This window comes from Sciurus carolinensis, chromosome 11 (assembly GCF_902686445.1).
Source record: "Sciurus carolinensis chromosome 11, mSciCar1.2, whole genome shotgun sequence".
Taxonomy (NCBI): Eukaryota; Metazoa; Chordata; class Mammalia; order Rodentia; family Sciuridae; genus Sciurus; species Sciurus carolinensis.
In genome coordinates, this window is record NC_062223.1 from 101,527,537 (window position 1) to 101,550,773 (window position 23,237).

General features: G+C 36.2%; 1 protein-coding gene across 3 annotated transcripts in view; it reads left to right on the top strand.

Moving 5' to 3' along the window:
• Arhgap42 (Rho GTPase activating protein 42) overlaps window positions 1–23,237 on the top strand; it is a 273,624-nt gene that overhangs the window by 208,028 nt on the left and 42,359 nt on the right. For all 3 annotated transcript variants that reach the window (XM_047516700.1, XM_047516699.1, XM_047516701.1), the window contains 7 exons: window positions 1,568–1,697; window positions 7,302–7,402; window positions 9,204–9,313; window positions 10,930–11,008; window positions 12,226–12,265; window positions 22,119–22,181; window positions 23,111–23,185. In XM_047516700.1, the coding sequence (XP_047372656.1) occupies window positions 1,568–1,697; window positions 7,302–7,402; window positions 9,204–9,313; window positions 10,930–11,008; window positions 12,226–12,265; window positions 22,119–22,181; window positions 23,111–23,185 (598 nt within the window). The remainder of the gene's footprint in view (window positions 1–1,567; window positions 1,698–7,301; window positions 7,403–9,203; window positions 9,314–10,929; window positions 11,009–12,225; window positions 12,266–22,118; window positions 22,182–23,110; window positions 23,186–23,237) is intronic.

Consider the following 23,237-nt stretch of genomic DNA (forward strand, 5'->3'; position numbering starts at 1 on the left):
AGTAAATGTGGTTTTGAAACATTCAAATTATCTGCTTTAAAGCATAAGTAAAAAATATTTCCAAAAATCCTGTTTCTGTCAGGTTTATTTTGTAAAGTTGTCTAACCAGTTCTTTTAATCTCTGCTTTCACATCTTCATAATTTCTGATTTCCAAATACTGAGTAATACTTGCATTAAAGAAGAGCAAATAGCCAACCCATTTCTGTGCTGTCCAACCCCATAAAGAGTGAGGTCTTCCTGATGGTTGAGGTTTTTCTTTAACTGAAACACTATCTAGTACTCTAGCCAAAATCATTTAGAAAAACCGTACTTAATTTTCTGTTTAAAAATGTTTTTCTACTTATGTGGATTTTACCATTATAGAAATGTTCATGTGTAAACCTACAGAATTGGACTGTCCCATGAGAAATATAAAATTGGATTTATTCTACTTGTGTTTCGAGTTTTTGCTTTTATTTAACTTAGAGTTTTTTTCTAGGAGAGTTAATTTCACCTTTTTCCATTGTTTTTCAACATGGAATGCATTTGGACTTTTTGGTAAATATTAAAAAGGAAAATTATAAAAGCCAAAGTATTTTTATGATTTATTTCCATATTAAATGCAATTATGTTAAGATTCCTGGGATTCAGGGATAAGAGAAGAAGAAATTGGAAAAATCTTGAATTCTGTATCTTACATGAAATGTAGCAAAAAAGTCACAAGAAAAATTTCCTAACCTACATTGAAATTCAGCAATTTTGTCATGAATCACAGCCAGATCTTAGAGTTAGGTGGTAATTTTTATATTTTCAGACACTTATTATTAAGATAATGTGTCCTGAATGTAAAAGAGATTTTCACAGTGAAAAGCCTGATGCTTTCTACAGCTTAAGTAAACTTGCTGTAAGGTAGATAAACTATATCTTGCAAAAGATGTTAGAACTTGGAAAGCTATTAATTTATGAGTAAATTCATATACCAGTCTCTAAATAACTATGTTAGTGTTTCTAAAAACCAAACCATATGATGTTTCTTCAGAGAAGTTTTTGTGATGAGGATGGTGAACTATTTTCTTAATATGTTCAGTGTAACTTAAAATAAAACTATTTTTGTTTTTAACCTTTAAAGAATCAATTTCCTGTGTATCTGCTTTTTACCATAGGTGTTAGGGAATTCAAAACTATATTTAATGAATCCTACTTATTTTTAATTGCTAACTTTACCTTCTAAGTAATAATATTAAGAGTATGAAAATAGGAAAATCTCTCCCTGTCTCTCTCTCTCTCTCTCTCTCTCTCTCTCTCTCTCTCTCTCTCTCTCTCTCTCTCTCTCTCTCTCACACACACACACACACACAGTTCCAAAGGAGAAACAGTGCAGAAGGTCATTCAAAAGTTTCCACTACAGTGATTCAAAATCAGAGCACAGGACTGAACCATCACAAGATCATGGATGTGGCAAATAATGCTGAAAGAATCCGAGTCATGTTTTTTGTTATCATTTGCAGTTTTGAGATTTTAGTGGGTAGGGAGGTTCCTCAGACCTGGTAGGAAACAATGAAAAAGTTGTGTTTCTGTTTATTCAAGACAAGAAATAATTTTGAAAGCACTCGGCAAGAAGTAGAGCGGTTGATGCAGAGGATGAAATCTGCCAACCAAGACTACAGACCACCCAGCCAATGGACAATGGAAGGCTATCTTTATGTCCAGGAGAAACGTGAGTCACAAAGGCATAATTCACATCTTGTGATTTAGCGTGCTCTTTCAGTATGAGATGACTTGTTTGCTTTCTTTCTTTCTTTCTTTTTTTTTTTTTTTCTGTTTGAAATAGCCTGTTCTCCCATCACCACCACTAGAGTGAGGATGCTCTTCCCATTTTGGCGGCTGGATCTCTAAGTTGATACCTTGTTGAACTTGGAACTTGTAATTGTATTGGTAATACAGTTAGATCTGAGTTCAGTTTTAGAATTTAATTGCAACACCTCATCTCAATTTAAAGTTGCATGGAAAATTGAAAATCAAAACCTTTGTCAGGATGAGTCATCCTGGTGACTATAATAATAGTTTTCCCCTGTAGCAGCATTATTTTGTTTAATTCTGTGCTCTGCCAGTTTCCAGGAGTAAAATTGGCAATTATGTCATGTCACATTGACACTCTTTACTTCCTGAGGTTAGGAAATAAGTACCAGACCAAATACAGCACTATTATAATTGCCTCACACTAAGAAGGTTTTTCTCGAAAAAAAAATTTAAAAAGCCATTCAAACTTGTGTAACTAGGCTTCTTTCTGCATGTTACTTCCATTAAGTGGATACCAGTTTGCCTATTTTAACTGAGTTAACTCTGTTTCAAGTCTGATTTGCCCTAAAGTGCTGTTCTCATACAGTTCGTGTTGAAGGAATGATTGTTTTATTTTTAGTCTCTTATGGACTAGTGTCTTTGTAAAATACAAACTCATGTGCTTAGATTTTTAGATCAAGGTCAAATTGCTACAAATGTTTTAAAATGCATATTCCCTCTTTTCTCATACTTTGGAACTCACAAACCACATGGACTAGGAAAGCTCTAACATCTCCATGTCAGTAGGCTAAAGAGCAATCAAGTTCTCTTTGTTGGTAAAATAATTTAAAGGGTTTTTGATGAGGATGCCCAGAGATATTGGCCATGAACAGTTTTTAAATATATGCAACATGGTCACTAAAATGCCAATAATTTTTGCATTTGAGATTCCCAGGTGGGATAGTAGTTTACAAGCAAATAATTTAATCAACAGACTCTGCAAAGGGATGCTGCTGTAGAAGATCTGGGCTCCAAAATTTTTTCTTTCATAATTCTATTTTGGTCATTCCTAGCTGCTCTCTAATTAAAGCATAATGTATGACTTTCGCCCCCCAGTTCCTGGAGAAGGAACAATCCATTGGTTCACATACAGAGTATACAGATTTGGCTTGGGTCTCTACGGGAATATTTGAATACTTATTTTAAATCTTTCTGGTTTTCAAGCCTTGGTGTAAGGGTCTGTTGGGAAGAGTCACTTTTTTCATTAATGGCAGGTTTGGCCAAATGGAAGGATTTGTTGGCAGTAAGGTTTCTTCACACATACAGTGTAGAGGAAGTTCCTTTCTTATTGTCTACAGAATTTTTGTTCATTCTAATCTGATTACAGTTTATTTCTTGAGTTCTTTTCTCTACCCTGGAATCTGTCCCCTATAGAGCTTTCAGGGGATCCTCCTAAAGTTCTGCCCTGCTGCAGTGGCCTGATCGCTGCCCCACCCTGGAGGCTCTTGGTCAGACTCTTCCTCCTTAATATTAATGCCTCTCTTTTGATACTGTCTTCGCAATGCAGTTTCCACCTTGACTTTCTGTTTTCTGCCCTCGTTATTATTTATTATTTTATTGATGTATAATTGACATATTGTAAATCACACCAATTTCAAATGTACAGTTTGATAAGTCTCACCGTGTTTTCACCTCTCCATTCATCACCACCGTCCAACCGGAAGAACGTGCCCATCACCTTCAAAGGTCTTTGTCCCATTACAGTTCCTTCTGCTTTTTCCCACCTGCTATCTTCCCCCATTCCCCTTGCCTGGGGGTTTAAAAAGAAAAGAGAATCTGTTTATATGCTTTGGGATTTATTTTTCTGTAAGGGGAAAAAAATTCAAAGTCCCATCCAACTGGAGAACATTTATAATAAGAGAATCTAACTACGATGTCATTGATTATACGCTCACTCTCACTGAACATGTCAGTTCTGTTGGGGATAAAAAATGGGTTAAAGAATTTGACTTCAGGAGTTGCTCTTGCTGCTGCTGTTGTTTTGCAGTGAAGGTATAGACAAACTCACACAATTAGCAAACAGTGATCAATAGTAATTATCAGGACCATAAATGGAGTGGAAAATAGTGATGGATATGATAGGGTAGAAGCAGATCAGTGTAGTTTGGACACAGATCTCCACTTTATCTGGGTATGTATTTTATGTTATCTGCCTCTAGGCATGCATTAAATCACATTCAAACAGACTTCAGTTTACCAGAAAAAGCATAAGTCCCAAAGTCAGAACTTCGTTGGAATCCCATGTCTATCACCCACTAACCGTGTGACTCTTAAAGTCAGTTTTCTGAGCTGTCTGTTCATTCATAAAAGGGATATTAATTCTTATTTCCTAGTGGTACTGCAAGAATTAGTACATAAGATATCTCTATTTTCAGCGATGCTATTAAAAATAGCGTTATGCTTGCCTGAGTCCTAACTAATCTGCAGTGTACATTCATCTCATTTAATTCTTTAAACAACTAAGAATATCATTCCTCTAAAAGGAACAAATATCCACTATTCTCTGCAGTGTCTAGGCTAAGTTTTATTATACATATTTATACTGTCTGACTCAAAATGTTCCTAGATAAAATTGCAGACACCTAGTAGGTATTTGGTGAATATTAATTCCCCTCCCACTCCTCAGATACTCATCTCAGCAACATGAGATGATGACTAGGTAAGATAATTAAACTTCTTTTATTTTACAAATTTAGAGCTACAGTTAAATTTTTATTTTCCCAGATGCTTTTAGGGAGTTCAGAATTGCTTGTCTAAGAACATCTGTCCTGGCTGACTGCCAGGCAGCTCTAGGGAAGCAGCATGTGTGTGCAGCAAACTTGGAGATTAAATGCAGGAGGTTTCAAACTCAAGATGGAGGCAGGAAAAAACATCTTAGGTCTAAAATGTCATCAGGGCACTGCAGCAGCTTATTTTAAAATTATAGCTAATAATGCTTCGCAAATCACTACCTAAGTATTAAAGTCACCATGAACTTCCATCCAACCATTTCTATTAATCAGTTCTAAGTCTTTAAGTATTTTATATCACACATAACAGAGTTATCAACAAGTATTGTTAAGTATTATAGTGTGAAACGATCTCAAAACTGAACTGAAGTTAATTGCAGTAATCCTTTGTGATTATAAAGTATGTGGCTGCACCCTGTCATTTGAAAATTTGGAGTGGCCTAAGTAATAACGTTAAACTTGACACCAAGGGCCCCATTATTAAAGTAAAAGAATGCAAATGGTTCATGGAATACTTTTCTGAAGAGGTGATTTTTTTTAAATATTTCAATTTCTTGCTTCCAAATATATGGTCCTGAAATCATGCCAGCAATAACATTGTGCACATTTGTCACTAAAGAAATCCAGGTGTTAAGCAAGATGGGTCCCTAGTTGAAGAAGCTTTATAGAAAACAAGCTCAATTTTCAGCCACTCAGCCCACTGTGACATTTGGGTGCAGAACACTTAATGTTCCTGTGGGAAAACTGGAGGGCTTCTGCTTTGGCCATGTAAAGGTTGAACTAACTGTATCCTACTCTCTGGCAAAGCGGCAGCATCCACATTCTTTAAGGAGAGCACTGGGTGGTACTGTGGGAGAGGGGTACACAGTATGACAGTGAAAGGCAAGGTGAACATTACACACACAAACTTCCTTTTTTTTAAATATGTATTTTATTTATTTTGAGTGCATTGGGAATTGAACACATGGCCTCCTGCATGCTAGGCAAGCTCTCTACCACTGAGTTACATTCCCAATCCTACAAGTTCTTTTAAATATAAATAGTGGAAATTATTTCCATTTTAAGGATTAATTTGAATTTGTTTCTTTCAGATTAGTGGTAAGGGGAGATAACTCCAGGGTCAGGAAGGTCTTAGAGTAGAATGCTGTGAATCATTTCTTTTGTCAAATATTTTTCTGACCATGTTCTAAGGACTATGAATATTCTAGTTCAGCTGATCGTGTTCCTCCTTTTGTAGACCTGTAGAATATCATGACAAAGACAGAAAATACATAAATTAGTCAGATTTTTCATGTTTAGCAGTTATAAGTGCTAAGAGGAAAGGAAAAGAAGAGAGATAAGAAATATCAAGGTGAGGGTGTTGAGATGTTAAATATTTCCCTAGAAAAGTCTGTATTATGAAGGTGACATTTAGGAAAAGACCTGAAGAAAGTGATAGTGCAAGTTATCAGATACTTGAAGGAAAAGTAGTTCAGGTAGGAGAGCAGCCAGTGCAAGTGTCATGAGGTAGGACACATTCAGGAACCAGGAAGGGAGCCAGTGTAGCTGGAGCAGCATATATGAGGCAGAAGGCAAGTGGATGTTAGGTGAAAACAGCATGAATACATGACCATTGCGACTCTACATCGTGTACAACCACAGGAATGGAAAGTTATGCTTCATATGTGTATATTATGTCAAAATGCATTCTACTGTCATGTATAACCAAAAAGAACAAATAAAAATCAAAACAAAAAAAGCACAAGAGGCCAGATTATATATAGCCTACTGGATAATAGTCTCTTTGGTTTTTAACTGGTGTGAGCTGGGAAACCACAGGAGGGTTTTGAACAAAGGTATGAACTGACCTGGCTCAGTTTTTAGCAGGATATTTTCTGACAATTTTCAGAGTAGAGAACAAGAGTAGAAGTAAGGGAAGTAATTTTTAATCACTTGGACTATTTATCATTCTTCCTACCTCTGTAGAGTACCAGTATAGTTATTTCTTCTTATCTGGGGGTGGGAATTGGTTCCAGGATCCCCTGTGCATAGCAAGTTCCAAGGATACTCAAGTCTTGCATAAAATTGCATATAACCTACATACATCCTTCTTATACTTTAAATCATTTTAGACTATAATATCTAATACAACATAATTGCAGTGTAAATAGTGGTCATACTGTATTGCTTAGGGAATAATGACGAGAAAAAGCTTTATGTTCAATACAGGTACATTTTTCCCAGAAGTTTTCAATCTGCAGATTATAGATTCAGAATGGTAGATCTGGAAGACTGATTATATACCACTTTTTCAGATTAGACAGTTCAGATCTAAACCTGCTTATAGAGCCAGTGTGGGAGCTCCAGGAAAGCCAGATTGTTTGATTCCTAGATGGTGTACCCTCTCCCTCTTCTTTTACTGGCCTTTTTCACAGTAAATATTCCAACCTACTGTGGTGTATGGAGATACCCAATAGTGTGTCAGTGTACAAACTTAGATTCAAAGCATTAATTAAAATTCAAAATGTTCTTTTCCTAAAAGTAGTTTTTATTGGCAAATGTAGCACACGACTGAAAATAAGCACATAGGCAAATAGTCTCCATGAATGAGAAAATCAGAAAAAAATACAAAATAGAAACATTCAAAGACTTCATATATTGTCAAACATGGGTCATCAAATAAACATGCTTACTATGTTTAGAAGTACAAGGAGAGAATCTTAAAAGTATATGCAGAGAACAGGATCAAAATGTTTTTTGTTTTCTTACATTAGGACCACTTGGCTTCACATGGATTAAACATTATTGTACATATGATAAGGGAAGTAAAACGTTTACAATGAGTGTTTCAGAAATGAAATCCAGTGGGAAAATGGTGAGTTCCTTTTGCTTTTTGTTTGTTTTGTTTTTGTTTTTGTTTTAAACTAAGCTTGTTGTGTAAGTAATGGAAATAAAACGAAAGACATTGGCTTACTTTTCTAATAACATGTACACATTTTTAAAAATTGAAAATCCAAAAATCTTTCTCATTTTAGTGACCTTAATAATTTAAAAAGAGTGGGCAGAGTTTTCCTTTAACTTGGCCATGAAATGTTTATAAGCAGTTGAGTTAAATGTAGGGATCCTTCAATAGATTACAGAGGTGTCATCTCACGTCTCTAGCAGAAGAATTATTGGTCTGCACTGTCAGTTGGCTAGCAGCCCAGGAAGGGACTGTGAGTGACTGGTCTAGGCTGGGAATTCGGTGTTTTTCCTAAGTGACTCCTGTGGAGGCTACATTTGCACTTGAGTGTCCTTACCTCTTTTGCACTGTTTACTGTTTACCAAAATGCTGACCAGTGAGTTTCTCAGAAGAAACCAGTTGATGCTCACTTATCCCAAAAGCAAATTGGTCCCTGAATGTCTTGCATGGCTAGTCAACAGTATATAGGACATTGTATACTTTATTTGAGGAAATGCTGTAGAGAGCCTTAGTGCATACAGTATTTGTGAGTTAAGACACGAATATGGCAGATAATTGAACCTGTGAATTACATCATTAAGCCATGATCTAAGAATCCTGGGGCTGATAAGTTAGTTTTAAAGATAATTTTGTCTGACCTTATTTTAACAGATCAGGAAAGAAAGTTTTTAGAATGAAGTGACTCACCCCACTAATTTCTGGTGTAGATCATGGCAGAGGTAAATGTTGATCTAAGTTAGACACATATTCAAATATGTCAGTTGAAACTTATTGTGCTTGGGCATTCACCAGAGTCTAATAATTCAAACTGGAAGACATAAAATAAAGGAGAAAATACCAAAGGAAAAGAAACCTAAATCACTACCATCATAAGAAGTTACTCAATGCCATACTCACAGCTATTTTCTGCTCTCTAGCATAGTGATTGCCAGAAATTCAACTTGGTGACTCTTGGGCAGTTAATGCAAATAGACCAAGCCAAAGTTCTATTCATAAATCTGAAATTTGTAACCAAACACAGAATTAACCAGACACTGGATAAACGTTTCCCTTGGAATAGATTGGTATCACAGGCACAGAAGAGCTTTCCTATGCATTGGGCCCAGGTTTGGTCCATTCCAAAGAGTTTCTGTTTTGGTAGTAGAGTACAGTTGGTTATCAGCAAAGCAATCTTCTGGATGTATGCTGCAGAAGTAGTATAGCAAGTGTGTGCTGAAACTTTATTGTTTTGGTAGCTCTTCTATGACTTTGAGCTAGCTGTCATTTTATTGTACCATAAGAATCTAAAAGATGTACTCACATGATACTAATCTCTTAACAATCTAAGGAATTTTGATTAAGAATAACAGTGTTATATCTGAACATTGTATGCAATTGTGATGTTACAGTAACTGTAATTTCATACCTTTTTGAAACCTGAAGTCCTAAGAGTATTGTGCAGGATAATGACATTATAAGTAAAGGTGCTGCAGAGTACTGGACAGGCCTGTCACAAAATTCTTTGAAATAAAACATGTATGTGCAATTAATTAATAAATGGTTTGATACATTATAATTGGGCAACCAACATTAGGAAGGAAAAACGTATGATTATGACCTTTATGTATAACTTACATTCTTGAACTAACATCTTAATCTGACTCCTTTAGACCATATACTTAATGTATTTCAGTTTGTCTGGTCCTGTAGTAATGTGGTGCTCCTCTTGTTTCAGAATGGGCTTGTTACTAGCTCACCAGAAATGTTTAAGTTAAAATCTTGTATCCGACGGAAGACAGACTCAATTGACAAACGATTCTGCTTTGACATAGAAGTAGTTGAAAGGTTTGGACTTTACTTTTCACTTTATACTTTTAAGTAAGTTAATTATCTCTGTTTCTTTTTATGTGTAGATATAAACATGAAGTAGCAAACAGGTTTTTTTTTCACTCTTCTTAAAAAGAGTATATATGTTTATTTCATACGTTTATTCAAAAAAATATTGCATGATATTTAAAATGAAAGTAGATCAGACACAGAATGCTAAGAAAGAATAACATGAAAGAAGTACCTGGAGAATTAATATAAATGACTCTATTAGTGGAAGTATGCATAGTAGACTTGAGTCCCCATCACAATGAAGAAACCTGATACCATTTTTTATGGCTCTAGTAGGCCAGCCTTTTTGTAGGCTTATAAAGCCTGGTGGCTTTGCTTCCAAGGAGTAAGAAGACACAGAGGGAATACCATGGGCCTCCTTCAGCCAGCCCAGTTCTGGGCCTCCAGGAGACCTACTGTGTGCAGAGCACTGGTACAGCCATTTTCAGCAACAGGGTATTGGGAGAGAGATGGATGCCATGCTTCTGAGTTTGTAACCCAGATCAATTATCTAGCTCTACTCCTTTATTATACAATATAAGTAGACTAAAAAGAAAATGGGGGGGGGGTCTTGCTCCCAGCTCTGTGCTCTGTTTCTTCTCTTGCATTACTACCATACTGTTCAGAATGCTTCTGGCTTAGTGTATGTGTGTCTGTGTACTGTATATACTATGATAGTTATGTATACTTATATACAACAACTTGTAACTGTCTAGTAGGGCAATCTTATGTTTCTTTAATATTGTATTAGCTATTTTAACTTTCCATTTTTACAGTTTTGGGGATCTGCATTTCTTGTCATTCTCAGGATCTATTTTCTCTTTCATGGAAGAGTTATAGGTCATTGATCAGATTAAGTCATTCCAGGTTTTTAACTATACAATATTTATGATGGGAATTTCTTCTCAGTGTTGTTCTAATTTTCTGTTTAACTGGGTTAATTCCTCTGATTCTGAGATTTCTTGTTTTTTTCTTTCCTTTAATTGCTTCCCTTCCTCCTTGTACTCTTTCTTTGTTTCTTGAAATACATCCTTAAGTAACTACTTCAGAATGGTTGCATGGGAAAGGATTGTTTAAAGACCAATTGATGTTAATGTTGTGATTGTGGTTTTGGTTTTAGAGTTTTTTAAAATTATTAACTGGTTATGGTGCCAGGCTTCCCACTCTACTACGTACTCATCATAATTATTTTTAGTAGTAATTGTTCTTATATTGTGAAATATTTAGATGACTTGAGCTTCAGTAAATGCAGTTTTGTCACTGTTTTTTATAATTTCAAGGAAAATAATTTGAAGTTAGCTCCTTTAAATGGTCCTATACCTAAAGCATGTTGTGATCTTACTAGCTATGCTCATTAGAATTAAGAACATTTGCATGCATACTGTGTGTGTGTGCTCAGTGACAGTTCTGAAAGATACCTGTAGATCAAACCTTTTATTTTTTTATTCCACTTTTTTGTCTCATTTCTTTTTCTTTTTTTCTTCAAAATGTACCTTTTTAGGTAAGTAAGAATTCGAACATTAGAAAATGTATAAAGACATAACAGGAATAAGTTTATATATAAAGTGTTTGTGTTTTGGCAGGCATGGGATCATTACATTGCAGGCCTTTTCCGAAGCTAATAGGAAACTTTGGCTTGAAGCCATGGATGGAAAGGAACCGGTAAGAATTTGACACATTCTATAATTTAGGTTTTATTATTCTGAAAATTTCAAAGTGCATCTGAATTTGTTTTTTATTTTGTCAGTAAAACAATTGAAAATATTGAAGTTGTTAGAGGAGTAGCCACTTGGACTGGGTTCCTAGTGCTGACTCAGTGACCGGCTCTTCACTCCAACTTTCTAACTTGCTTTTCAGAGGACTTCTAGGACTAACTCAAAACCCTAAAATTACTTTAAAAATATAATCATTAACTGGGCTGCACTCATACCATGTTATACAATTAATAATTAGAGCATGCCCAATCTTTGCAAGGCCCATACTTGGCATTGTGATCAGAGACAAGAACAGGGTTCAGATTCTCTAGTCCATTTGTAAAAAAGTTTAATTTGGTGAAACCATTTGGCACAGCAGGACACATCTCCCACCACACATATCCTCGTGTTCTGTTATTTTGACGCTGATGTGACAATGTACTTACAAGTACTAGGAAGGCTTATATAAAAACAAAGTGAGTTATTATCACTTAATTTTCTTGGTGGACACTGTGCTAGCTCCATAGAGGGTGAGCACACAGAGTGAACAGGAGCAAAGAGGTCACGATTCAGCCTTTGGAAAATCATCTAGCCACTTGGAATCATTTTAGTTCTGTTGAATTTAATAAGAATAAAAAAAAAATAGAACTGTACCCATTCTTAATTATTCTCTATTTCAATTTTATTATATTTTACAAAAATGTTAGTGATAGATTTTTTTTTTTTGAAGTGGCTTTTTACCACAAATGGTTGAGGAGCCCTGCCCTATAGCAAATATAGGGGACAGTTGGTGAGCTCAGCCATGTACAAGTTTCCAGTATGCAAATTGAGAACCAGGTACTAAGCAGATGGTCTGAGGAAGGCACAGTCAGGTGACAGGTGTGTGAGACACTTCCTGAAGAAAGTATGTTATACATCAGGTGAGGAAGAGAATGAAATGCATAAAATGATAAAGCTTAGCCCAGGGCAGGACTGCCTGGAGAGAGAGGTTTGAGAGGCAACACTGGCCTCACCACAGGGAGGTGGTCTGTTGACAAGGTAGACAGATGGCGCTGTGGGCACAGCAATTTTAGGCCTTGTAGTCGAGGCACCCTCTTTGTGTCTCAGTGTACAAACATCATCTTATCAGTCTTCTGTGCTGGGTCATTAACTGCAAGTAACTTATTGACATCCTTTGTTTTTCAGATTTATACCCTGCCTGCCATTATTAGCAAGAAAGAAGAAAGTAAGTCTATTTCCCCCCACCTCTGAAACCTTTTGTTTAACCGAACAGTGGCTGGCTGTTGACTTAGCTGCAAGATTATAGAAAAGAGCAGAGACCTTATATATTCGAGTTTGAGAAACATTTTCTGTATTAGTTAGAAATAATTCTTTTACTTTCGGGCTTACCCTTTGAAGTAATCTTAAAATAAAACCAGAGACACATTTCCTGACAAGTGGATGAGAAAACAGAAGGAACATCCTCAATTCTAGAATTGACTTTTGCTGCTAAGGTACCTTCGACTTAGTCCATTCTCCCGAATAGGCCTGAAGGAAAACTCTGGCACCTAATTGTTTATGGTAAAGTTGTCACCTAGCCACCTTGCAGGCTGTAGAAGTAAAGTAGGATTGGGCATCTTTCCTCTGTCCTGAGATCACGGGTGATTCTTTTTAACATCGACTGGGTAAAGAGGCTAGGCTGTGCCTAAGGTCAGAGAAGAGGCCTGCTTGGAGGGATGGGTAGTGAGCACAGGGCCACCAGGGTGTGGCAGAGAACATGCTGGACACCTGTAATTCCAACAGCCAGGGGCCTAAAGAGTCCCAAACCCAGCACCCCTGTGGGCTCAGGGGAGGTGCTACCTTTCTAATATGTGTTCAAGTAAGTCATTAAAATAATTATCTAAATATTTATCACACATTTATTTTTATCACACAAATATTATGGGATATTAAGTATTAAATCTGGGGTGCTTCCATACCATTGATCTGGTGGTGCAGCAAATTTAAAATCTTGAATTAAAGAAGTTTCCTATGATAAAACCACAAATTATACCCCTATTACAGTTAACAAAGTTAACTGTAATTAAAAGTTTTTGACTTTTGTTTACTTATTTATATGCTTAGTTTTACCCCTGATAGAGGTCAGAGGCAGTTGCTATTCAGTTTTTATTTTGTTGTTGTTGGTGGTTTGTTTTGGGAGAGGTTTGCTTATCTTAATTTTTACAGCAATTAGAGGCTTCTTTATTTTATTTTCCCTGCCTCACATTTCTCAGAAGTACAAGCATGAAAACAAGAGTGCTTTGTACAGGTTTTAGAAGGTAGTATATATGTAGGAAAGCACATTTTCACAGTATTATTTCTGAATTGCTAGTATCAAACCATTCATTAAAAACACAGTTTGTGTGCTTTTCATCATGTCCTGAGCTCCTTTAAGCTGCCACCTTTTGCCGTCTCTTATCCTTGATTATGGTATTTTCGTAAGTGCTTTAAATTTAAAATTTTTTGTTTCAGTTCAAAATTATATTCTAGTAATTGTGAAGCCCTCAGACCTCTGAAGTCTTGATTAAGCCAGGAGAGCTCTTCATAGTATGGCTTTAGAGCAGTTCATGTCCTCTTTTTACCCCTCTGCTTCCTCTCTACATGTCATCTTATGTTTGAGATTGCCTGTCCCTTTTTGGTACTCAACTCTCCTGCAAGTGTCATAGATTCCCTAATTGGTGTTTGAAGCCAATATCTACCTCAATTCTTAGGCCAGCTTGAGAAGTACTTGTTTACAGCCTCAATAATCCAGATGGATTCTGCTTTTACTAACATATTCTTCTTATCCTTTGGAAACTCAGGGTTTTTTTTTTTTTTTTTTTTTGCAGTGTCGGGGAGGTATGTGTTTATATTTATGAACTGCTAAAGATAATAACAATGGACTGGGGATATATAGCTCAGTTGGTAGAGTGCTTGCCTCACCTGCACAAGGCCCTGGGTTCTAATTCCCAGCACCACAAAAAAAAAGATAATAATGAAGTTTTGTACAGTAAAACATGAAACTCAGCTACAAATTTGTTTGGACTGGCAATCACTCAAAGTAGTCATAACGAGAACCCTAAAAACAGGAATAAGAACTATCTTGTGTCCTAACATAGCTGTACTGTGAAGGCAGAGTATTTGCCATGGAATGAAGAATGAATCTAGGCTGTGCTGGTAGAGTCATGAGACTCCTTAAAAGCCTAATATAAAGTGTCCATGCCTTGTGGTTACTTGTAATTCATCATTTTCAGTGTATAGGTAGTAGAGATAAGACTTTATAATTGGGTATCCTTTATGTAAAAGCATCAAGTATAACACCAAAGTACTAGCCCATTACAGGATATTAAATCCACAAATGTCCTTTTGGCTATACAATAGGCTATAATGTTCTTTTCTTAAAATTGTGAGACTTTGGGAATTAATTCATTTTGAGGGTAGTAACATGTTATCAGTATTCAATAAATGCCATTCATCTAAGATGAGAACTAGTGCTGAGCATGATGGTGCCCACCTGTAATCCCACTACTCAGGAGGCTGAGGCAGTAGAATTACAAGAGTAAGGCCAGCCTGGGCAACTTAGGGAGACTGTCTCAAAATGAAAAACAAAAAGGACTGGGAATGTAGTGCAGTGGTAGAATACCTCTGGGTTTAATCCCTAGGATCAGGGGAAAAAAAAAAAAAAAGATTAGAATCTCAAACTATGCTATTGGAGATATTTTGTTAAAAAATAGCTTACCAGTCATTCTTCTTAATTCTGCTATTTGAACTCATTTTACACGGAAACAAAGCATCTTTTTTGACATACATTTTAAGACCCCCCCCACCCCCCCACCTTTGGAACTGGTCTTTATAAGGGCAAAGGCACTTAGTATTTTTTCTAGGTTTTCTTTGTTTGGCATTCTGTTCTGGTTCCATGAACCTTGTACCCACTCAAACATGAGTTTTGTATGATGGATTTTTAACTGGTCCTTCACCCCTAGATCTGGACAAAGGCACTATTTGTCAAAGAAAAAGTACTTAAATCTCATTCTTTTATATAGTCAATTCAATAATATCCCATTGTGCATGTGCTTTATTGCAGGTATTGTGAATAAGATTAAGGAGTTCTTTTTACTCTGTCTGCTAATAAGAGTCACTATTTAGGCATGTAACGGTAAAGTCACCTAGAGGTTAGGAGTTTAGTCCTCATACAGAATTGAAGAGATTGAAGCAGAGGATAATTTTTAAATTTCTGAACAACTCTAAATTTTGGTGACTATTTCAGGGACTTTCCCCATGTGTATCTAGGGGATATAGTCTCCCCAGCAATAAAAAGAAAAATTAAGCATATTCTTCTTACTCTAGGCAATTGCAGTCTCTCTTGTAGTTTTCTACTGCTGTTTAATTCACTTCTGAAAGTTCTCAGACATCCTAGGTGACATCGTCCTTCATCCCCTGGACCTGTGATCTAACACAACTTTATTTCCCTCAAAGAGAGTCCTTGCTCCAGTGCTCTTCATGGGCAGACCAAGATGAGAGAACAATCTGGGCCCGTGTTGTAGAGTGTTCATGTTAACCCTTTAAGAAGAGGAAAAGTCCATCAGTCCTGTGAATACCCCTGAATGTATTCATATGACATTAGATGACCGTGTCTTAGTCTGAAAAGGTGGATTACAAAAGTGAATTATAAATTAAAGACAAGTGTTGCTTTGTTTTGTCAGCCCTAAGAATGTACTGTAAGGCCAAGCAGATTACATCTGTAAAGACATGCTGGGTTTTGAATGCGTAGGAAATCGAAAGTACAAGGACTTTTGCTTTGTTAGTTCTATTCATTTTCTTTTCCTCATGGCTGTTTGAATTCTGTCGAGATTAATAGCTTTTGTGCTGCAAAACTGCCTTATGGAAACTTTATTTGAGTTTCAATAAAAACTTTAGCCCTGAAGAGTTTCCGGAGGGAAAATATGTTTAAACTTAACTTTTGATTGAATAAATTAAGTTCATTAAGTTAGTCTGCCTTCTATCCCTGGAGGCCAAATAGCATTCATATTATAAAATTTAAATTCCTGGGAGTTTGCTTGTAGCAGATTCAGAGCATCCCTCTGGTCTTCTCTAAAACAGGGAGATACAGGGTTGGGGTACAGACTAGATTTAGGAAGGAATTCACAAAAGTAGCTTCTATGAGCTGATAAACTTGAGTCCTCAAAGAATATATCAGGGAAGGTACTTGAGCAAGCCTGGTACAAATAACTGTCAAACCATCAATCAATAAGCATATCTTAGATGACCGCTCTGCACCAGGCCCTGAGCCCTGATCCAGCAATCCGTACTTCTTGCTGTGTAGGATGGCTGCACCCTTTTCTCTATAGGGCAGCAGGAGTACCTTGTCTTCCACTGAAAGACAATTATGACAATGTTTTGCCTCTTTTAATGGTGCAAACTGATTTAGTTATAACTCTTTCCATGGACATCTCATGAACACTAAGGAGTAAACAGTTTTTTTCTTTCTGTTTTTAGGCTATAGAAAACCCGTTTAGTTGAATTCTCATTAATAACATATTATGTGTAGTAATCCCTTCATGTCTTTGGAAAATTTCTCATTTTCCATTGCAGTTAATGTTTGCCCCTTTCTTTACCGATAAATAACACTCCTTGTCAGGCTACCTCTTACACCAGGTCATCAGGAGACAAACAGAACCATGTTGTCCTCAGATTTCTCCAGAAAATGCTGGGTACTCAAATGAGGAACTATGGAATAGTCCTTTGAAAAGCATCCACAAGTAGGTGCTGCCAGCTCTTGTTCTGTGCTGGCTTTGTTATGTGCATTGTCCAAAAAATGGATGTTTTCCAGTCAAGGAAGGCAAAGCTAATGGTGTAGGATTGACTTTATTTACTGCTGCAGTGAATTGCTTAAGATTTTCATAGTTAAATTAGAACTGCTCAGGTCAGGCTGTGGTAACGAATTATCCTCAGATCTCAGAGGCTCACAACAGTAGAGGCTCATTTCTTATTCTTAGTACACATCCACCTAGGTTAATAGCAGCTGTCCCCTAGTTTTCACTCTGAAACTCACATTGGTAAGAGTTGCCTCCTTCTCTGTCATTACAGATCCTAAGCCAGCAAAATAAGAAATGGCGAGCCATTTCCTGGCTCTGAGGGTCTGCTGGGTAGTGACATGTCACTTCCATTCTTATTTCATTGGATAGTGTATGTCACTTGGCCACACCTGTCTTTGAGGATGCCGAGAAATAAAATCTTCCTGCAGGAAGGGGCAACAAAGATGAGTGAGCAGTAATCCCAGTGTGCTGCAGTCTCTTCAGTCCCTGCAAAAAAATAATCTTTGCTCATTGTGATTTACTGAACTATAATGAGCACAGAAATACATTTCTTAATATCTAGTTTATCTTCAGTGGTCACCAAGGCACACATGGCCTCACCATTTTATGCTTGAGCTTTGTCTATTAAAGAAACAAATCATTGTTAAAAAAAAAAAAAAGTAATGTAATATGCCTCTTTGAAAAATAGTGTTCCTGATTGACATCCCTAAAACTCTAGTGATTTCAGCCATGCCAAGTAAGGCATGTCTTTTTTTTTTTTTTTTTTTGACACAGGAAGTGTAATTGTTATTTTATTTTATTTTTTGCAGTTGGTTCTTTTTAGTCATACATGACTGTTGAATCCATTTTGACATAACGATACAAGCATGGAATATATCTTGTTCTAATTTTGTTCTAATTCAGACCCCAGTACCTCTCCTTCTCCTTCCCTTCCCCCACCCTTACTCCTTTCCCTCTATTTCTGCTATTTACCCATAGTTATTGTTTTAAAATTAATTACCTATGGATATAAATTATAATGAGATTCATGCTAAGTGAAATAAGGCATGTCTTAATCATAAAATGTTCCTATGTAGGCATTTAGCCAATACTCTATAGCACTTACTTTATTCAAAGCACTATTGTTGAAGCTTTGCAAATGTTAATTTATTTTATCCTTAAACATCCCTATAAGGAAGAGATCACTGTTATCCTCATTTTATAGGTGAGGAAATTAAGACCCAGAGAGGTTAAAGCATGCCCAGTAACACAGCTCTTAAGTGGGGGAGTAACTTGGGTCTCTCTCTGGTTAGAACTACTGGTTTCATTCATCATTGCCCTTCTGTGGCCATGATGTGTAGACAGGAGCCGAGGGAGAAGGAAACTGGCACTCCCTTGACTTGCTTGCTCCTCTGTTAGGTGGTCTTCAGTACTTCACCTGACTCAGTCCTCATCTCACTGTGACTCTTCACGTGTTTAGTCACTTCCCTGTTTTATACAATGAAGGAATCCAAGTTCATAGAAGTTAATAGGCACAATCCCATCCGTGCTTCAGGAATAGTGAAGTGAGGTCCCAGCCCCAGGTGGCCTGGCTGTAAACCAAGCTGGGTCCTATCTCTGCACCATGGAACCATGCTCTTTGAGCAAAGCAAAGGATGGTCAGAGGCAACAGACAAAAATGCAGTTATTTTTGCCAATACAGTGCATTTTGTATTTTTCTACATCTCTGAACTGATTGGTAATGTCCTGTTTGCTCATATAAAGGATGCTAAGTGCAGGATTCACATATTCACCAAGGCAACAGCACCCTCAGTCAAACCACCTGACTGTAAAGTTCTAGTCTACATAGTGAGCCTGTGATATTGGTTTATTAGAATGAGATACTGCTGCTTAAAAATCTCTTTATACCCTTGAGAGAAAGCCTTGTTATTGCTTATTTTTCTCAGTGAATATTTTTTAAAATTCTATTTTTATAATCATAACTCCTTTCATTTATTTTGCCAGTCAATTTTCACTAAAATTTTTAAAAAATCTCCTCCTCCTCTTAATATATCTTGCATGGTCATTTATTCTTGTATATTGAGTTCACTTGGAGCATCCACTGAGCTCTGTTCTCTTGACGTAGGACACTAGGGACTAAGAAATACATACACTAGTTCCTCTTGATAGTCAGGCACATTTTAATTTTGGGCAATTTTATTTCTAGAGTACTGCAGTATTTTTAAAGTGCTAAATAGATTTATTTAAAAATAGCCAATTCTGAAGTCTGGTGAATACAGATGACAATTCGTACCTTCCACCCTCTTCTTCCTATCAACAGTTTGCATCCATCTCTGGAATTTTTATCTAGGATAACAGAAGTATTTATAACCTCAAATTTCTACTTATAGAGTAGGCCATATGGTCTATAGGTTAGATTTTCCACTTAACCACACATAATAAGTATCCTTCTGTGTCACTACCTCTTATTTCAGGGCCACAGACTTCTCAAACCTTCCTGTTAACCCATTCAGCTTCACTGATTTTCAGTATCTAATATTTCTTCAAAATTTTTATTTTGTCTTTCTTGAATCAAATTTTTCTGGTATATGCTTTTTATCAGTGGTTCATTACTGTGAGCTATATGTATATATTTAATCCATCATTTTGATATTGGATATTGGTTCATAATAGTTATATTAAACATTATGATTTAATTTGACATAATTATAAATACATGGAGTATTGTTTGCTCCAGTTAAGTCCTCAGTACTTACCCTTACCCTCCCCCTGTTCCCTTTCCTCTTCTCTACTGATCTTTCCACTTATTTACGTTTTGGTTTGTTTTTTTTTTTTACAATTAGCATCTTGTGGATATACATAATGATGAGATTCATTGTAGTATAATCAATCATATATATGTACATTGGAAAATTGGGTCTGATTCATTACAGTATTTTTCCTGATCTTATTCTTCCTCCCTCCCCCTCAAACCTCTTCTTCTATTCCCCTGCTTTTTATTTTATTTGATGAAATCCCCCCCAATTTCTTGTGTTTTTGTTTCTCTCTCTCTCTTTCTCTCTTTCTTCCCTAATTTTAGACAAACTTCCACATATGAGAGAAAACATTTGACCCTTGACTTTCTGAGTCTATTTCACTTAGCATTATAATCTCCAATTCTATCCATTTACCAGCAAATTATAAAAGTTCATTCTTTTTCATGGCTGAGTAATACCCCATTGTTAATATACACCATATTTTCTCTATCCACTCATCTGTTTCCTTTTCGTGTCTGAATAATACTCCATTGTTTATGTATATCATGCTTTCTTTATTCACTCATCTGTCACCTATGTTGGTTCCATAGTCTGGCTGTTGTGAATTTTGCTGCTACATACCTTGATATGTCTACATCCCTATAGTATGCTGATTTTAGGTCTTTTGTATAGATAATGAGGAGTGGGATAGCTAGATCATATGGCGGTTCTATTCCTAGGTTTTTGAGGAATCTCCATGTTGTTTTCCAGAATGATAGAACTATTTACAGTTCCACCAACAAAGTATTAGTGTAACTTCTCCCCCACATCCTCATGGACACTAATTCTATGTATTTTGGTAATTGCCATTCTGACTGGAGCAAAGTAAAATCTTAATATGGTTTTGGTTTGCATTTCGCTAATTGTTAGAGATTTGAACATTTTTTCATATATTTGTTGACCATTCATATTTCTTTTGAGAAGTGTCTGTTTAGTTCTTTTGCCATTAATTTATTGGGTTATTTGCTATTTTGGTGTTAATTTTTTTTTTTGCATACTTTGATATGTTCTCAATATTAATACCCTATCTGAGAAGCAGGTGGCAAAGATCTTCCATTCTGCAAGCTCTTTCTTCAAACTCTTGTTTCTTTTGCTGTGCAGAAGCATTTTAGTTCGATGGTGTTGCATATTGATATTTTATTTCTTGCACTCTAGGAGTCTTGTTAAAGAAATTGGCTCCTATGTCCACATGTTGGAGTGTTGGGCCTACATTTTCTTCTAACATTTATAGTGTTTCAGGTCTTAATCCTAGGTCTTTAATCCACTTTAAGTTGACTTTTCTGCAGGGTGAGAGATAGGGGTCCAGTTTCATTATTCTACATTTGAATTTCTAGTTTTCCCATCAGCATTTATTAAAGAGAGTATCTTTTCTCCAACATATGATTCTTGGTATCTTTGTCTAGTATCAGATAACAGTATTCATGTGGGTTCGTTTCTGTGTCTTCTAGTCCATTGGTCTTTGTGTCCCTTTTGGTGCCAATACCATGCTGTTTTTGTTACTATAACTCTGTAGTTTAATTCAAGATCAGGTATTGTAATGATGCCTTCACATCACTCATTTTGCTCAGGATTGCTTTGGCTATTCTGGGACTCTTATTTGTCCACATGAATTTTAGTCCTGTTTTTTCTAGTTCTGTGAGGCATACTGTTGCCATTTTGATGGGGATCGCATTGACTCTGTTTGATGCTTTTGATAGTATCATTTTAAAATGGATCCTATTTTAAACTTTTATTGATTTCATTTATCTTCATTTGTTATTATTAGAGAATATTTCAAAATGTTGTAACTATACCACATATGATTCATTATAATACAATAAGATTTTTTTAAAAATTTTCCCTGGGTGTCACTTTGCATTTTTAAAAACTTTTTCTTTATGTAAGTAATCAAGTTCTCATCCTACCACTTTAAAAAAAAAAACAGACTTAACAAAAACCTGACTAAAAGTGGACATCATTTGCTATCTTAGTAATCAAGGAACACTAGGGAATTTTTAGTACACTGGGCATGTTTTGAATTATTCTGATTATGAAATAAGATGTAACATGAGTTAAATCCTAACCATGGTGCTTACAACACAGAGAAGTGATGAAGTGATGTTTTTGTGACCCAATGAATCATCTTAAAATCCTCATAATGTTGTTTTGAGAATCCCTGGGAAGGAATATATGAAAGTCTTTAAGATAATTTTTCACTTACCATCAAGATTCATTCTTCCCGCATTTGCTTCTGTCAGCAAGGGATAACGTTCATCGTAGGAGTAAGTTTGGGATCAGTGTAGTGTACTTTGTGAGGGATTTGTTTCTTAGTAAGCAGGTTGATATAACTACTGTGATTGTGAGCCTCCCCTACTCCACTTAAGCCAAAATATATGACAAATTCAAATATTTGCAACCACTGTGCAGTTCAGATGAGAAGGCACAGTGCACAGAGTCAGCTGAAGGGCCATCTGAATCCAACATCAGCACTTAAACGTGGTTTCTCTTGCAGTGTACTTAAATGAAGCAGGGTTCAACTTTGTGAGGAAATGCATTCAAGCTGTGGAAGCAAGAGGTGAGTGTGGCCCAACAGGTACCGTTATTAGCATTGCGTGCCCCATGCCCACATGGAAACGTCTCAGAGGAGAAAATGAAGGTGCATTTTTAAACATTAACACAAGATTAATTCTAAGAATGACATAAAAGTTTAAATTACATAAAAACACAAATTTCGAACTTCAGTTTATTAAAATTGTACTACTTTTAAAAAATTTTTTCTTAATTTTACTACTTATGGGCTATGTATCATTTATTTTAATAAGTACCTCTTTAATTTTTTTTAAGCACTGGGGAGGTGAGATGTTTAAGGAACTTGCCTTCACCCCTTTCCTGCCCTATTTTCTTTCCCTTAGTAATTTCAGCCAGTGTCCCCTTTTGGGACCTCATATTCATCTTGACCTCTCTTAAAGCACACACTCCAGTTAGTTTCACTTCCAGAAAAACTTTCCTAAAGCAAAAATCATACTGGACCATGAAGTTCTATAAACTTACATTCAAAGTTTTGGTGTAGCCACTTAAAAGTTTTGAGAGGTTAAGTGGGTGTCTTGAATTCTCTGAAAAATGTATCCTCTCCTTTAAAATAAAGATATAAATACCATAGGACTGGTCAAGACGCAGGACTCCATGACTCTGAAGAAATGGAAGGTGAGGAATACTGGTCATGTCTTCCCATCACCGAAGCTTTTTTAATATTCACATAATGGTGACTAGGGATGTGTACTTTGCCACTCTGAAGATCTTCAGAGACTTTCAAATCACTGTTCAGTGTCAGCTCTGAGAAACAGATGTCTGATGGATGTTTCCAGGATAAGTTTGCTAAGGTTAGACTGCAAAATTGGATAAATAGCTTTCAAATGCTGTATAGGCATATGTCTGAGTTTTTAACATTCTGTACTTGGGAAGCTGTATCTCAAGCCATTTTCCTGTGATTTTCCTTCCCATTAGGCATCACCATTTTAGGACTGTACCGAATAGGAGGAGTGAATTCCAAAGTTCAAAAGCTCATGAACACCACATTTTGTAAGTTTTGAATGAAACAAAAGCTTTTAATTAATTTTTTTACTCTTATAGG